At 40.8% G+C, this 17,034-nt stretch overlaps 2 protein-coding genes across 3 annotated transcripts in view; both read left to right on the top strand.

Annotated features, from left to right (window-relative positions):
- LOC125271344 (complement C3-like) overlaps window positions 1-10,691 on the top strand; it is a 30,374-nt gene extending 19,683 nt beyond the window's left edge. Inside the window, exons 25-41 of one of the 2 annotated variants that reach the window (XM_048195406.1) lie at window positions 20-95; window positions 253-412; window positions 4,081-4,176; window positions 4,290-4,446; window positions 5,520-5,683; window positions 5,761-5,919; window positions 6,323-6,382; window positions 6,460-6,550; window positions 6,664-6,712; window positions 7,275-7,365; window positions 7,565-7,654; window positions 8,078-8,183; window positions 8,476-8,565; window positions 8,873-8,953; window positions 9,534-9,617; window positions 9,779-9,914; window positions 10,433-10,691. In XM_048195406.1, coding sequence (XP_048051363.1) covers window positions 20-95; window positions 253-412; window positions 4,081-4,176; window positions 4,290-4,446; window positions 5,520-5,683; window positions 5,761-5,919; window positions 6,323-6,382; window positions 6,460-6,550; window positions 6,664-6,712; window positions 7,275-7,365; window positions 7,565-7,654; window positions 8,078-8,183; window positions 8,476-8,565; window positions 8,873-8,953; window positions 9,534-9,617; window positions 9,779-9,914; window positions 10,433-10,574 — 1,832 coding nt within the window. In that variant the 3' untranslated portion in view covers window positions 10,575-10,691. Of the gene's footprint in view, window positions 1-19; window positions 96-252; window positions 413-4,080; window positions 4,177-4,289; window positions 4,447-5,519; window positions 5,684-5,760; window positions 5,920-6,322; window positions 6,383-6,459; window positions 6,551-6,663; window positions 6,732-7,274; window positions 7,366-7,564; window positions 7,655-8,077; window positions 8,184-8,475; window positions 8,566-8,872; window positions 8,954-9,533; window positions 9,618-9,778; window positions 9,915-10,432 lie in introns of those variants that run through there. The other variant, XR_007185580.1, reaches the window with a different exon arrangement.
- A 2,147-nt stretch (window positions 10,692-12,838) lies between these two features.
- LOC125271342 (complement C3) overlaps window positions 12,839-17,034 on the top strand; it is a 35,688-nt gene continuing 31,492 nt past the window's right edge. Inside the window, exon 1 of the mRNA XM_048195404.1 lies at window positions 12,839-12,873. The gene's annotated coding sequence lies outside the window, so the exon portion shown is untranslated. The remainder of the gene's footprint in view (window positions 12,874-17,034) is intronic.

Below are 17,034 nucleotides of genomic sequence, written 5' to 3'. Positions count from 1 at the left end.
TTATCTTTTTTGTATTAAGGTTATCAACGGCAGCTGAGCTACCGTAAATCAGATGGATCCTATGCTGCCTGGATAGACAGGCCAAGCAGCACATGGTATTTTCATTTCAATCAATTTAATTTGTTTTTATTTTATATTTTTCATGCCCAGTTTCTCCTGTCATTGTTTTTATTTTATTTTATGTTTTTTTTATGATTACTAGTAACAAATTATTATTTGCTACCAATTTGCATTTGTTTCTGTCTATTAAAGGCTGACAGCGTATGTGGCCAAAGTCTTCGCCATAGCCAATAACTTGGTTACTATAGAGGAAAATGTGATCTGCAGCGCCCTCAAGTGGCTGGTTCTCCAAAAACAACTGCCAGACGGCTCCTTTAAAGAGGATTCAGCTGTAATTCATGGAGAGATGGTGGTAAGTTGAACATCACTATGACTAGGGTTGGGAATTGAAAATCGATTCCAGAATACCTAAGGTCAGGAATTGGATACATGTGATCAAATAAAAATTTCAATTCCGCTTATCGATTCCTGTGTGCGCAATTTACAGTTTTTCTGTAAATTGATTTGACACATTTCTCCAAACTTGACTTGACTTGGTATGTTTTCAACTGGCTCCAAAATTATAACTGCTTGGTTAATAATAGACACAACACAAGAAATCCAGTTTTCCTATCTGTTTACACATTTATCACAATTGCATAATGCAACAGGGAAAGTATGAAAGGGAAAGTATACATAGAGCAAGAAAAGAATAAGAATATGCAAGAGAAAGGGAAAATAAAGAGGTGTAAGCATAAAGGTGGTGGTGTGGGTAGAGGAAGGGGTGTAATGAGAAGGAAGGGAAGAGTGGAACATATAGAGGGAGATCATATGAGGAGAGGAGAAATTAGGAGAAGAGAAGAGCTGAGTATAGTGGAGGACATTGGTATAGTGGAAAGAGCAGGGGCACTGAGGCAGCACGAAGTGGAGTCTGTGTGTGCTGTGCAGCACTTACCTGGTTCCAGGGTGGGACAGAGGGTGTGCGAGAAGGCTTGGTGGCAATCTCGAACCACACACTGCTGCCCAACTGGGAAAAGAGCAACCTCCCCCCTGTGCAGAGGATCTCTTTTCTCGGTATGGAGTTGGACTCTGTCAACCAGACAGTCAGTGTTGAACTGCTTGAATTCGTTCAGAGGCAGGACAGCGGCCCCACTGAAATTTTTTCAGACACTCCTGGGGCATATAGCATCTGCAACTGCAGTAACACCGCTCAGGTTGCTTCATATGAGGCCACTTCAGCACTGGCTTCACGGCCGAGTCCCAAGATGGGCGTGGCAGAGCAGCACGCACCGGGTGTCCATCACCCCGTACTGTCACCAAACCTTCAGCCCATGGTCAGACCCTTCATTTCTATGGGAGGTAGTCCCCCTAGAACAAGTGTCCAGGCATGCTGTGGTATTCACCGATGCCTCTGCCATGGGTTGGGGGGCCACATACAATGGGCATGCAGTGTCGGGTCTGTGGACAGGGCCTCAACTGCATTGGCACATCAACTGCCTCGAGTTGCAAGCAGTACGTCTTGCGCTGGGCCGCCTCAAGGAGCTGCTACATGGCAAGCATGTGCTGGTCCTTATGGACAATACTGTGACCGTTGCATACATCAACCACCAGGGTGGTCTGCGCTCCCGCCGCATGAGCTTCAGGACCTCAGATCAGCTCTTACGGAGGCCAGCAGAATGGAAAGGCTGTCTCCAAGCAGAGGTTAGCCCACTGGATAGTGGATGCTATTGTCTTGGCATACCAATCCCAAGACATGCTTTGCCCATTCGGGTTGCGAGCACACTCAACTAGAAGTGTTGCTTCCTTCTGGGTGCTGACTCAAGGCCCTTTGCTGACAGATATTTGTAGAGTTGCAGGCTGGGTGACTGAACACGTTTGCTAGATTCTATAGTCTTCGCATAGAGCTGGTATCTTTCTTTATATTCTCCCCCCAGTGGCCAGTAGCACAAAGGATACTTCATCTATTTCTCCAGTAGAGTTCCCCAAAAACTGTCTATTTAGAGTTCTCCAGAAATGGCTAACCCTGTTGAGTTCCTCTGTCACCCCCTGTTGTGGAGCGTCTGATGCCAGGCCTACACTCGTATGCATTGCGGAACCTGTGTTAGGCTGGGTGTCCATATGTAGTGATCACTGCGGCAATCTCATATGCGCATTCTTCCATGGTAAGGCTACCCAGTCCGGCTCGCCCGTGTCTTTCCCTCGACAGAGCAAGCTCTGTCATTTCTGCTGCTGTTCTTTCCCCCTTAGAACTAGGCTGGAAACACCCCAGAGACTTCCATATGTTGTACTACCCTAATTGGTTAGTCCATATGTGTAACAATCACATTTTACCTTCCTACAGGCAGGATGTGGCCTCCGCACCATCCCCTTCCCTTCAAGGGCATGCTTTCCCAGCATTATCCAATAATCACACTGAGTGAGTCTTGCGGAACAGCAGCGACTGACCTACTCTGCTTAGAGCCCTCTGGCCCTCTTAAAACACACAAGCTGAACAAGCTAATCAATGTCTTTAGGATTACTAGAAAGCTATAGGCAGGTGAGGTCTCTAAGGGGACATGGTGATGAAAAATATGAGATGGGTGGGAAAATCATATTTCACTGCTTTTGCGTTCACTCAGAAAACGTTTGTGTTTTCTCGCAAGACTACTGCTTTCCCCCGAGAATCTTTGCATTCACTTGCAAAATCACTATAAAATTAATATAGCCTTTCCTCCGCACCTCATTATTTCAGTTACAAAAGTTTTTCGAGTGAATACAGAGTTTCCTAGAGGAACTCAAGTTTTTTTTTTTTTTTTTTTTTTAATTGAGTACTTCCCTGAATAAGATATTTCAAAGGAAAGATGTTTGCCAAGTAACAAATGCCCAGCTTGAGATCATGCATTTTCATTGTTTGGAAAAGAGCAGAAATGGCATGGAGAAAAATGTTGTTGCATCCAGCCCCACTGTGATAGTGACCTTAAATTTGTCTTCCATCACTGTTTTTACTGTGTTCATACTGTTCCTATGCATTTTATAATAGTTACATGGGGTTTGCTGTTTTATATTTCCTGTGTTAGCTGAGTGGGAAGGGCCTTAAAGAAAGCATAGACTGTAGGGGAGCGCTCATTTTAGCTATTTATGGAAATGTTTGTGCAAATGTATTAGTTGGTTTTATCCATCCTATTTATTGTATTTATTGATTTGTTTGAACTCATTCTTAATCATCTTGTGTATATATTCATTAATCATATGGTAAGGCAAGAGAAATATGTTTTATTTATTTTAACTATATTTATTTGCACATTTTTGCACATCTGCTGTTAATAAACATCTTTTTGGATGCCAACATTGCCCCATGTTTTTCGTCCTAGTGTGATTCTCCTGATTCTCCTCGGGTCCTTATCACACCCACTTAAAATTATATTAAATATTATTATTTATTATAAATCTGTGCTTGTGTAATACACTTATGAATAATGAACCAAATAAAGATACATTTGAAATGCCTAATACTGTCACAGTTTGTTAAATTTCTGCATGGATTCAATTGTTATCCATTGATTGGTTGATAGGCCTAGTAAAAAATATTTTAGCTGACTACATTTGCTGATTCGGGGTAATTTATATAACAACAGTGTACTAAAAATGGAAAAGTATTTCCTTTGCATTTTTTTTAGATGACAATGTTGTCAAAATGATCCCTGTTCACACGGATGCGCGAAACGACTAAAAGCGCTGTGCTCTGCTGCCAGGCCAGTAGTTGGCGATGTCACTTTGTAAAGAAACACTACGCGCCTATAGACTGAACACGTAACACACATGCGCATGATGTCAAACGTTTTCACAAATTCAATTGCACAGAGATGGTATTGTTTTCAAAAACGTGCACTTTGAATCCTTTTTTCAAAAATTGTGTTTTCAGTTCCCCAAAACATCATTGGCATGTAAATGAATGGCCAAAATGCATAAAATGTTTTCCGGTTTTTAGTTGAAAATGTTGTGTAAACTTCCCTTTAATCAGATAAAACACATTTTTGTGATGTTGTTTGTGCTTTATTCCAGGGTGACGTACGAGGTAAAGATGCCGAAGCCTCTCTGACGGCCTTTGTTGTGATTGCCATGCAAGAGGGCAGAGAGATCTGTGCTGGAGCAGTTGGTGTAAGTACATCTCTTCCACTGTTTTGTTCATCAAAAAGTTTAAATTATAAAATTAACAGCTGATTTTTTTCCCTTTTTCTCTTGGGTTTAATGTCTTACACACACTTTTATAGAGTCTGCATGAAAGTATCAAGAAGGCTGTTGTCTTCTTAGAAGGTCGACTTCCAAAACTGACCAATCCTTACGCTGTTGCGATGACGTCCTACGCCCTGGCCAATGCTGACAAACTCAATAAAGACATCTTGATGAAACATTCCACCCAAGGAGAAGGTCAGTGACAAATCATCAAAAAGTGTTTATACAAGCTTTATACAAGATGGAACAATTCTAACCCAAACCCAAGTGTAAATAATGGAAGAATTATCCAGAGGTGTAAATAGCACCTGAAAACCATACTTGAATAAAAGTACAGATACCTTACATTGAAAATGGCTCCACTACAAGTTACAAGTCACCAATTCCGATATGACTTGAGTAAAAGTCTTAAAGTATCTGATTTTAACAGTACTTAAGTATTTTACTCACGCTGAAAATAAGAAACAATTGATTTGTAAGATGAGAAATCAAGATTATTTTCTAAAATCAAAATTAAACTGAACACCTCGATATTGCAATAAATCAAGGTGAACTTTTAAATCAACAACTTTTACTACAAACTACAAACTCTCAAGTCTCAGTTAAGCTCAAGTGCAAAAAAAAGGCCATAAGTAAACCAATATCCTTCAAAAAGGTCTCGTCAATATAGCAAATAAATGAAACAATGTTAAATAAAATTAAATAGTCAAAGTCTAATGTACGTGCTGGTTTGAGCCTCATCACCAGCTGCAGGCATTTCCTCATCTCAAAAATCAAACACCTGCGATCAGCAATTACCTACTAATGCACTTACATTCACACAAAGTATTCTTGTTGACAAGTTTGGGTGAGTAAAGGCAAAGCCTACAATATATAGTACCTTCAATGCCCTTAGATGGCGATATCGCTTCTTTATAGCAGAAACAAACTGCTGCAGAAAAAGTTAGGTGCCATGCAAAATGTAGTGTGTAATTGCATTACTCATAACAAATGTAGTGGAGTAAAAAGTACATTTACTTGTTCAAAAATGTAGTCAAGTAGAGAGTAAAAGTTGCCAATATCTTTGATACTCAGTACAATTACAAAGTAACCAAAAAGATACTTGAGTACAGTAACTAATTACTAATTAAATACTTTACACCTCTGGAATTATCAAAGTATTGTGGTGTAATGATAGCTGCTTGTTGGTGTCAATAACAGTAATGGAACGAATAGAGAGGCAACAGCAACACACTCCTGTTTCTATTCCTGATTTGTGTTTGAATCAGCCGGTAGGTTTTGGACTGTCGCTGGACAGCGTCATCACTCACTAGAGGCGACGGCCTATGCTGTGCTGGCGCTTGTGAAGGCCAAAGACTTTGATAAAGCAGGAGAGGCAGTGCACTGGCTGGGCAGACAACAGTCTCATTATGGCGGTTCTGGCACCACACAGGTACACTGACATCTCATCATTTTACTGTGGCAAACAGGTGTAGATCTTGTCTTTGAAAGCTTTTCTGTGCTTTCTAGTCGACCATCATGGTGTTCCAGGCCGTGGCAGAGTATCGCACGCAGGTGAAGGACCAACAGAACTTCAATCTGGACGTGGAGCTGGCAGTGGCAGGAAGAAGCAAACCTTCCAGATGGACGATTGTCAGAAGAAATGTGCATCTTGCACGATCAGACAAGGTGAGGAATAACTCATCTACCTGCTTCAAATTGTGTGCTGCTCATGTCATTTGGATGATTTTGTTGTATCATAATAAGTGAGAAATTTTGGGATTCTGTCAATAGTGTTGTTTGGTCAATAAATCAAGTGGTGCTCACTGCAAAGCCAAATGATGTCCAGCTCGACCTCTATCAACATAATGGGTGGAGCTTCACCTAGTCCAGCTCCACTTATGTGAACCTAATGAGTAGAGCTTAATGTAATTAGGTTTAGGGACAGAGTAAAGTTAGAGTTAGGTGTGGATGGACCTTCAAGCTCCACCCATATGTTCAGAGAGGGGGAGCACTTCAGTGAACAGCCTCTAAAAATAAAGACTTCAGGAATCTCTGTTACATCATTATTCTGATGATATTCACTCAACAGGTGGAGATCAACAAGGACTTCAATGTGACGGCTAGAGGAACTGGATCAGCGACTCTCTCTGTGAGTGTTCATGAGCGTTTACACGGTCAACAGCGAGATTAAAACAAGCGTATAAACATCTGATCTGCTGTTTTCAGGTTTTGACGCTGTACTACACCAGACCTGTTGAGAAGAAGTCTGACTGTACATTATTTGATCTGACTGTTAAAATGGAAAAAGACTCTGAATGTAAGACTGACAAGAGTTCATGCACTTTCCATACTTTCAGAGCTAAAATGAAATCTGCAAAATACCCAAATGTGTGTCGTTGTTTTATTTGAACTATCTTTTTGTCACTTTAGCAAAACAAGAAGGAGCCCTTGAAACTTACAAGCTCACTATGGATTTCTTGTACGTGAACCAATTTCCGGTAACACTTTATTTTACAGTGTCATTGTTACATGTGTTACTTAAAGTTACTATATTAATAACTATAAATTATTCATAATTACATGCAAACCAAAATAAACCCTACACTTGACCCTATTATAAGTTCATGTAGTTAATTAATATTATTCAGTACTTAAATTTATAATTACAGTGTAACAAAGACACCTTAAAATAAAGTGTAACCAAATTTCCTAATATATTTATTTTTATGTCAAGAAACCATTTTTATTTGTAATTAATCAGCATGTGCTCATTTAGGCTGTTTTCACACTTGGTTTGTTTGATCCTGTGCTACATTTTCCCACAATGCAGATGCAACTTGCTCTTCATAGACAGATAATTCAGAGACGAGCAGCTCTACGTTATACTACAATATAATAATTCTGACATCAAATGGACTCGGGTTCACACCAAGAGCTCTAGTGTGAAAACAGCCTTAAATGCAGAATCAGTAGATGAAGCAAACCTGAAGACCTACAAAACCTGTTAATAAAATCTGCTCTTGATCTGTCTATTTTTACAGCTACAAAAGCGATAAAACCGATGCCACCATGACTATTCTGGACATTGGCATACCGACGGGATTTAGGGTGGAAAGCAAAGATCTTGAAGAGGTATCATGATGATAAACACATAAACAAAATATATAGCAATGAATAAATTATTCCATTCTAGAAACAAAAACTCACAAGCCTTGTGGAGCGTCTCAGTTCTAGTAGCATAAATGTAAATAGAAGAGGAATCTAATAAACATCTACAGACATTTTGATCATATCATGTATTGATTTTTACTTCTTGTTTTCTTGTCCTCAGTTGTCCACAGGGAAGGAGAGATACATTCAGAAATTTGAGATGGACAAAGTGCTGTCAGAGCGAGGATCCCTCATCCTCTACTTAGATAAGGTATTTCAACAGACTGAGTTGCCTGATCATTTCATCTCATTTTCTTTTGACCTGGAAACCATGAGCTTTGCTTTATATGTCTATAAAGTATTGTTGTATTCTTGATTCTGATTGGCTGACAGATGTTCCAAAGTGCTCATTAATATCCAATAACTGCATGATCATGTGGTTCTTTTTCAATGCTGACACTCTCTGTAGTGTTCACACACATGAACAATAGGCAGGGTTAATTTATCATGGGCATTTTGCTGTGCATTATTACATAAATCTTACCTGTTTCATTTGTGTACAACTGACAAATATTAATCACATTAAGATTATTAATTTGTTCATGTTGTAACACTATAACCCAAATATTGTACACAGCTTCATTGTACAATATGATATGTAATCATAAGTTTGCTTTGGTTTCTGTATTTTTAGGTTTTGCGTAAAGAATCACAAAGAATTGCCTTCAGAATGCACAAGATTCTTAATGTGGGTCTGCTTCAACCTGCTGCAGTCACAATATATGAATATTACTCACCCAGTAAGTTTTGGTGCACGTGCATAAACACATACATATACTTTCGTTTAATTAAACTGGAGCTCTCAAATTAACATAATTTCTCAGTTCCAAATCCTGCACAAAGTCTGTTCAATGATTTAGTCATCTGCCACAATAATTCTTTTGAATAATCTTCATTTGGGAGCTTTTCTCAGCAAATATTGTAACATATCACTGTATTTTCCAGAAAATAAGTTGCACCAGCTCAAAATTTGCATTTGCATATCATGAAATTAATTAAACCCATGTATGTTTTTTTTTTTATTTTTTTCAGATGCACGCTGTACAAAGTACTTCCACCCTGCACGGAAAGACGCCGCTATATACAGACTATGTAAGGGAGACCTGTGCCAGTGTGCAGAAGGTATTATCACAAACACACATAAGAACACTTCAGGAACAGTGTAAAGAGATCATATCCTGAAGCATTGTAGCATTTTATTTTAATCCCTGTCCACTTGTAATGTTAGTCAAAGTGTCAGATTTAGCACTAAATCTAGTACTTATAAAACAGGCCTGAACAGACTCTTGAGGTTGGACTGAAATCTTCTCCTTCACATCTAGATTTAACCCTCGGAAAAAAGTTAAACATTCAGTTATGATTTACAGTTGAATTTGAATGAGAGGGAAAAAACAACAACTGTTTGAACTGTCAACTTCTCTTAACACAGAAAACTGCAGTTTCCAGAAGAAAAACGGTGTTGAAGATGATGAGCGTTTGGTTAAAGCCTGTGAAGCTGGCATGGATTATGGTAAATGCATTCAATTCTCTGTGTTAATTCATGCTCATGACTGTCATACTTCAAGAAATTAAGATTCATTATTTACACACTTTCATGTTGTTCTAAACCTGAATGAGTTTTTTTCTTCTGTTGAACACAAAAGAAGATATTCTGAAGAATGTTGGTAATCAAACAGGTGACGGTAGTCATTGATTTCCACAGTATTTTTTTTGGGTTTTTTTCTACTATGGAAGTCATTGGCTTCTGTCAACTGTTTGATTTCCAACATTCTTCAAAATATCTTCTTTTGTGTTCATCAAAACAAAGAAACGCATACAGGTTTGGAACAAGATGAGAGTGTGTAAATAATGAATCTTAATTTTTTAAATTAGACTTGTGTACTGTATTCCAAGTCTCCTGTGTGAAGAACAGACACAAATCTATGTTGTTATTCACTGAATATACTACCTTCCTCTGAGCTGTTCACTCAAGAACCTCTGTAACTGAATAGTCAGTGAGCAGTGAACAGGGGGTGTATAAATGCAATTTTGAAAAGTTTGACCTGAGCCTTACAGCATGTAGATAACAATATAACATGTATATTTGACAGTTTATAAAGTCACAGTGATGGGGATGGATCTGTCACATGACTCTGACATCTATCACTTGAAGGTGGACCAGGTGTTGAAAGAAGGTACAGTTCAATATTCTCTCCATGTTTCTCCACTGATCATGAAATGCATTTGAAATGTGTGATTCCAGTTAAATGATGTTTGTCCTCTCAAATACATGTTCAACATGAGGCTACATTGCATTGTAGTGAAAGTGTTTCCTAAACACTGTTCTGTCCTGTAGGCACTGATGAGAATGTTGAGGGGAGAGTCAGACCATTTTTGGCTCGTCCCAGTTGCAGGGAAGATTTGGGATTGGTAGAAGGCAAGTCGTACCTCATTATGGGCAAATCCACTGACCTGCCAAAGCTAGGAGGAAGGTGAGTGTCCACTGTGTGTCTGTAAATAACAGCATTTGCCTGAGCATTTTGTATTTAAAGTATGTACAATGTATGTTGTTAACTGCTCAGTGATGTGATGCTCCAATTTTGTTCAAATTTATTCAAAGTTTTGTTCTGTTATTTAAAAGACGCATTATGAAATATAGTATATATAAAAATTGCTTGGATACACATAAATAATGAACATTTCTAAATTCAAATTTAATGATTTTTGTGAGGCTTTAAGTCAAGAAAAAAGCTGAAGAAAAAAGCTGAAATTCTTTAAATGGCATAAATGGCATCGTGCAGGAAATCCATTTGACACTGAAATTGTTTATGGAAATTTAGTCATTCTGAGAAAAACATTTGTTATAAAATGGTAATAATGTTTTTCAGAAATGTATGAAACCAACATTTTTTTTTAGCACCTTGGACATCGTTATTTGTCATTGACTGTTATACTGGAAATTATTCATGTGTAGCCAAGTCTTTTATGTCTTCACTTTTCTGTTTTTTAGTCTGCAGTACATCTTTGGAGAGCAGACCTGGGTTGAATACTGGCCCACAAAAGAGGAAAGCCAAATTAAACAATACAGGGATCAATACATCGGCATCTCTGAACTCGAGAATAGCCTCCTCAAAGAAGGATGTGCTACATAATTATACATTTGTTTATTACAAAAAAATTAAACATCCCTTGCAAACTTTCAATAAATCATCATAATATTGTTTTGTCCAAAATACTTGTTGTAATTTTATAAAGAACACACTGACTGATTAAAAAAAAAAAAAAAAAAAAGAAGAAGAAGTTTGTTTTGGACTCCAATTATTCATTGTGTAATATACAGTGCCTGGCAAAAACATCCATTATTCTTTTGTCATTCTGAATTACAAATCCAAAATTATCATTTGTTTTGTGTGATACTTTAAAACTGTCTCAGTGTAATAATCATAAAAAGACATTACAGTACTTATAGGACCGGGCATTGACTTTTTAATGATATATATATAATATATGTTTCTACTCCAAATCATTTTTTGAAATATAAACATTGGTGGTTGTCATAACATGTATTTATGACTGATTTATTCAAACATACACTAAAGTGGGTTAAGTTGAAAAAAAAAAATGATTATGTAATATAGTGCATGCTCCTTACTACAGATCATTTTTATAGCTAATGGTCATTGAACTGCTTTCCTGAGGTGAATGTAATATTATGTGACATTACAAGCTGTTACTGACGTCTTTCCGTGGTGGAAAAACTGAAATGGAGAAATGGAACAGATTTCGGTAATTTGTACTGTATCTTTCAACATACTGTCTGATGTTCATTCATGCTTATTTTGTAGTAGTAAAGACGAAGAGATTTATAAGGAATATATACCCCCAAGCCCTGAAAGAATTATCATTCAGATTGTGAATCTGGAAGACATCTGTGCAAATAAAGGCTAAATTATTCCAAGGTAAAAGAAGAAAAACACAAATTAGCTCTGTGGCAATATTATTCTAATTTAACTGTGCTGAAGTACTGCAGTAATAAATCATCCATAAAATCATCAAACATAAAAATTACACTGCAGATGCCAGAAGACCAATCAGATTAGACTTAGGGCTGGATTTACTAACTGTTTGCGCCAGCGCAAACACTCTTTTGGCGTTAAAAAATACTGTCAGGATTTACTAAAGACAAGCAGTTAAAAATTAGAGCTGAAAAGGCATGGACACATTTATTTTTGCGGCTGACCTTATGCATTTGAAGGAGTTTCTCTTCAGATGCAAAATTTATGGGAGGAGAATAATTTAACCCTCTAGCCCTCTTCGTTTAGGAGTCACACTTGACTTTTTTACTGTCAAAAGTGACCGAAGCCTTGAAAAGTAACTTTTTTGTTTTTCAGGAAAACCAATGTAATATATTTTTATTCAATAATATTTTTTGATTATTATATACAATTTTGAGGATTTTACGATACTGTATTTTATGCAATATTTATACAATTTTTATTAGCTATTTTTCCCCATTGAAAATAATACACAATTTTTTTTCTAGTAAAATTTTACATTTTTTTTTTTTTTCACTTAAAGCAGTATTCCATGTCAAAATAGAGACAAGGCATTTAAAATCCATTTTTTTTTGAAGGTAGATTATTTGGTGGGAGTAAAAAAAGAGAAACTTATGCAATGCCATGTTGTAACCACTAGATTCATATATAGTTCTATTTAAAGTGGCTTTTAAATTCTCTAGTGGTTTGTAGGCCAAATATTTTTTTAAGTTTTGAATTTGGATTAATACTTAGACATTCTTAAAGACTACTTTTTGTCAAGGTTTAGATTTTTTTTGGTTTGAAATGTTGATTTGAAGTGTCTGTTTTTGCATTAATTTTACTACAGTCAAGCCTGAACACAGAGGAGGGCATTTTGTCACACATAACATCAAAAGTCAATAAAACTATAACAAAAATGAACAGGTATGCTTTATTAAAGCTTAATAAATCTGGGTCTGATCTCATTTCAACCTCTTATTTGAGTTTTGGCTCAATTTTACCATATTGTTACAGCCAAACTGGTTCATTTGTGTGTGTATAATGGTGTGTTGTGTGTTTGAGTGGGTGTTTCTGTTTTGTACTCTCAATGTTTTTGTGTGTAACCTCTTTCTTGCTGTTAATTTTTTTACTGCTTTGTGGCTGAATTATTGATTTTATTTCACACATTTGCATAAACTTGCTCTGTCTTATAGTTGTGCTAGTCCATATATATTTGTGTGGGGGGTGGGGGGTTGGTTGTGTCTATTTTGCAATATTTACATTTTATTGTGTCACTCCTTCATTGCTGTGCACTTTTTTTTTTCTGCACAGTTCATGATTTGTAGTTTGTACCAACAAAAGATCCTCTGAGTTTTCGTATTTTTTCGTATTTCCCATTCATTTCCTATGTCGGTCATTTTTGACTGCAAAGAAGGTAAGTGTGACTATTTTTTTTTTTACAACCCTTTAACATGTCCGAATAATGTCCTACGATTTTTAACATTTCAAAATCTAAAATGTTATGTTAAAAAATGACCGAAGGGGGCCAGAGGGTTAAATGAATCATGCAAGGTGATTTACTAATTGTCACGATCACTGTCTGCCCCTGTCTAGTTCCGGACTCCATTTCCCATCATCCCCCTCGCCAGTCACATGCTCACACTCACCACCAATCAGCATCGGCCACATCCACCCTTGCACACCTCACTGATCACCACAGCCAGCTGCAGCTCATTTACAGGACTATAAAAGTCTGTCACACACACCACCTCACCGCGAAGTCTTGATTACACAGTGTGTCATTTCCGAGCATTATCATTCCTGTCTGCCTGTTTGTTGCCGTTACTGCCTGTTCCCTGTTTTTGACCCGTTGCTGCCTGTCCTGATCATTGCCTGTCCCTTGACTACGACTCTGCCTGTTCCTCACTGTTCCTGTTTGTTCCTGTTTTGACCCAGCCTGTTCGACCACTCTCACTTGTAAATAAATGCTGCACTTGGATCTCCTGCCTGAGTCTCCATTTGTTACAGAAGACTTCGCCAACTACGATCCAGCCAGTGAGCCCGCTCCAGAGCCCGCTCCAGCCAGTGAGCCCACTCCAGTCCCGCATGCTCTCCCTGTCAGTCCTATGATGGCCAAGAGGACTGTCTTCACTTTTTATGTTTTGGCTGTCCTGCGTGCGCTGAGGATGAACTCGAGCTCTATGGACTTTGGAACAGTCTGCCAGCCCGAGCAGCCTGCTGCCGTCCCAGAGCAGCCCGAGCAGCCCGCTGCCGTCCCAGAGCAGCCCGAGCAGCCTGAGCCCGCTGCCATCCCAGAGCAGCCCGAGCAGCCTGAGCCCGCTGCCGTCACCGAGCTGGCCGCTCTCCCCGATTTGGCCACGGAGGCCGTCACCGAGCTGGCCGCTCTCCCCGATTCGCCCACGGAGGCCGTCACCGAGCTGGCCGCTCTCCCTGATTCGGCCACGGAGGCCGTCACCGAGCTGCCCGCTCTCCCCGATACGACCACGGAGCACCCTTGGCCACGCCTGCCGCCAGCCCTGCCGCCAGCCCTGCCGCCAGCCGGCCGCTTCGCACTCAAGCTCGCCAGACGCTTCGCAAGCAGGTTCGTCTGTTTCAACGCTCTCAAGTGCGTCTGTTTCAACGCTCTCAAGTGCGTCTATTGCAACGCTCTCAAGTTCGCCGGTTGCTATGGACTCATATTCGCCGATTGCAACGAACTCATGTTCGCCGGGTGCAACGCAGTCAAATGCACCGGTTGCCACGCACTCAAGCCCCCTGGACGCGATGGACAAAATGGCTACTTTGCCAGTGCCCACGGGCAAGATGGCCGCCCCCTCGGTGATTAAGGATGTAGGGGGTGTTCCAGCCATTGAGTCCGCTCCAGAAACCGCTGCAGCCAGTGAGTCCGCTTCAGAACCTGCTTCAGCCGGTGAGTCTGCTCAAGAATCCACTCCTACCGGTGATTCATCACCTCACCCTCGGAAGAAGAGGAGGAGGAGGAAGAAGGCTTCTTCCCCTCTTCAGGGCTCGGAGGTCCTCCTCGAACCCGCTGTGGGTCTGGTGACCACTCCAGAGGTCTTCCTTGCCCTGCCAGCACCACCCAAGCTCCTTGCGCTGCCAGCGCCACCCAAGCTTCCAGCCCTGCCAGCGCCACCCAAGCTTCCAGCTCTGCCAGCGCCACCCAAGCTTCCAGCTCTGCCAGCGCCACCCAAGCTCCCAGCCCTGCCAGCGCCACCCAAGCTCCCTGCGCTGCCAGCACCACTCAGGCGTCTTGCCCTGCCGGCTTCACCCACACGCCTGGCCCTGCCGGCGCCACCCGAACTCCTTGCTCACGAACCTGCGAAGGGCCCCGCTGAAATCCCCAAGAACTTTTTGGGGGGGGGCAGTGTACCTGAGGGTGGGGAGCTTGTGGGTGGGGATCCTGCTCAACCATGGCCGTTAAGGGCCCCTGAACTGCTATGTCTGCAGAGTCTATGGACTCTGACCCGCTGGGGTCACCTATGAACTCTGACCCGCTGGGGTCACCTATGGACTCTGACCCGCTGGGGTCACCTATGGACTCTGCCCTGCCGTGGCCGCCTGAGCCACCTGACCTGCCGTGGCTGCCTGAGCCACCTGACCTGCCGTGGCTGCCCAAGGCCCCGGACCCGCCGTGGCTTCCTAACACCCCTGACGCGCCGTGGCTGCCCGAGGCTCCTGACCCGCCGTGGCTGCCCGAGGCTCCTGACCCACCGTGGCTGCCCCCGCCGTGGCTGCCCGAGGCTCCTGACCCGCCGTGGCTGCCCGAGGCTCCTGACCCTCCATGGTTGCCCAAGCTCCTGGAACCTGCACTGGAGATCCGTTCCCGTTCCCCATTAGATCTCCAATGCACCCCCCCCCTCCCTTATTGGTGTCCTCTACGGCGCGAGGACGCGCCTTCCGGGAGGGGGGCGCTATGTCACGATCACTGTCTGCCCCTGTCTAGTTCCGGACTCCATTTCCCATCATCCCCCTCGCCAGTCACATGCTCACACTCACCACCAATCAGCATCGGCCACATCCACCCTTGCACACCTCACTGATCACCACAGCCAGCTGTAGCTCATTTACAGGACTATAAAAGTCTGTCACACACACCACCTCACCGCAAAGTCTTGATTATCCAGTGTGTTATTTCCGAGCATTATCATTCCTGTCTGCCTGTTTGTTGCCGTTACTGCCTGTTCCCTGTTTTTGACCCGTTGCTGCCTGTCCTGATCATTGCCTGTCCCTTGACTACGACTCTGCCTGTTCCTCACTGTTCCTGTTTGTTCCTGTTTTGACCCAGCCTGTTCGACCACTCTCACTTGTAAATAAATGCTGCACTTGGATCTCCTGCCTGAGTCTCCATTTGTTACACTAATGATAATTTACTGGTATATGTGCCATTATTTACACCCCCTTGGTGATTTCACCAAGTACAACATATTCCTGGATCAACATCTCTGTTGGTCCTGGAACAACATTCCAATCAACCAATCAGATTTAAGGGACAAGTTTACCATTATGTCAAGTTTAGGCTTACAACCAGGGTTAGGTGCTTCCACAACAGTGTTATTCAACTATCATTTCCCTAATGATAGTTATGGGTAGAGTTAGGTTTAGGGGTTGGGAAAAAGTTAGGACTAAATTTTCGGATAGGAATGTTGTTCCAGGATCTACAAAATATGTTGATCCAGGAGCTTGTCTTAATTGGCAAAATCACGGTGACCGAAAAGGATCCGGCTGCGTCTGTGTTCTTTAATTTGCACGTCGTCAGTAGATCATGCTCAAAACTTTCCACTCCCATTGGCGCTTTTTTGGAATTGCGCTCTCACACTAACTTGCCCTGTTTAGTAAATCTGGCCCATAGTCATGACATCATCCTAAAGGGAACCCACTCACCCAGTGGCACGGAAAATGTGAGAGTTCAGTTCACTCAGGATAACAAGTTCAGATTTAGCCTCATTGAACAGGTGATAAATGTTGAGAAAACAAAATAACGAATATTTAAAAAAAAATAGCTTGAAAAAGTGAATAAATACATTATATTGAATGCAATTTGGTTATCTTATAAGAGAAGAAAAAAGTGGTCTGTTAAAGATCCATTACTTGTCTACACTGTTAGACCTTGCCAGGCTTTTTTACATACTACTGGCAACACTGTTGCCAGTAATTTACTATTGATCGTACAGTTATTTACTGTAATCTACAGTATGTTACTGTAAAGATACCATTCACTAAATTAAAACTTGTTACCTCATTTCATTTGCAGAAACCAACTGCCTCAGACTGCCATTTAAATTTACTAACTTTAATTATATGCTAATAACATATACATATTATTACTATGAACTTATTTCTTTAGAGTTCAAAAAAACATTTCAAATAAAAACTACACTAACAACTACAGTCACCATCTGTTAAATAAAACAACATGCAGCATATCACCAGTGTCTCTTGATCTTCTCTTGCAGCACAGGCTTAAACTACAACTAACAGAAACTACAACTGTCTTCCAGCCATTACACATTATTACACTTATTACCAGATTAACTTTATTTCTACAGAAGATCTTATTGAATATTAACAAAAGTTT

This window comes from Megalobrama amblycephala, linkage group LG7 (assembly GCF_018812025.1).
Source record: "Megalobrama amblycephala isolate DHTTF-2021 linkage group LG7, ASM1881202v1, whole genome shotgun sequence".
NCBI lineage: Eukaryota > Metazoa > Chordata > Actinopteri > Cypriniformes > Xenocyprididae > Megalobrama > Megalobrama amblycephala.
The sequence above is the reverse complement of the archived record's forward strand: the minus strand, read 5'-3'. Positions and strand labels throughout refer to the sequence as shown.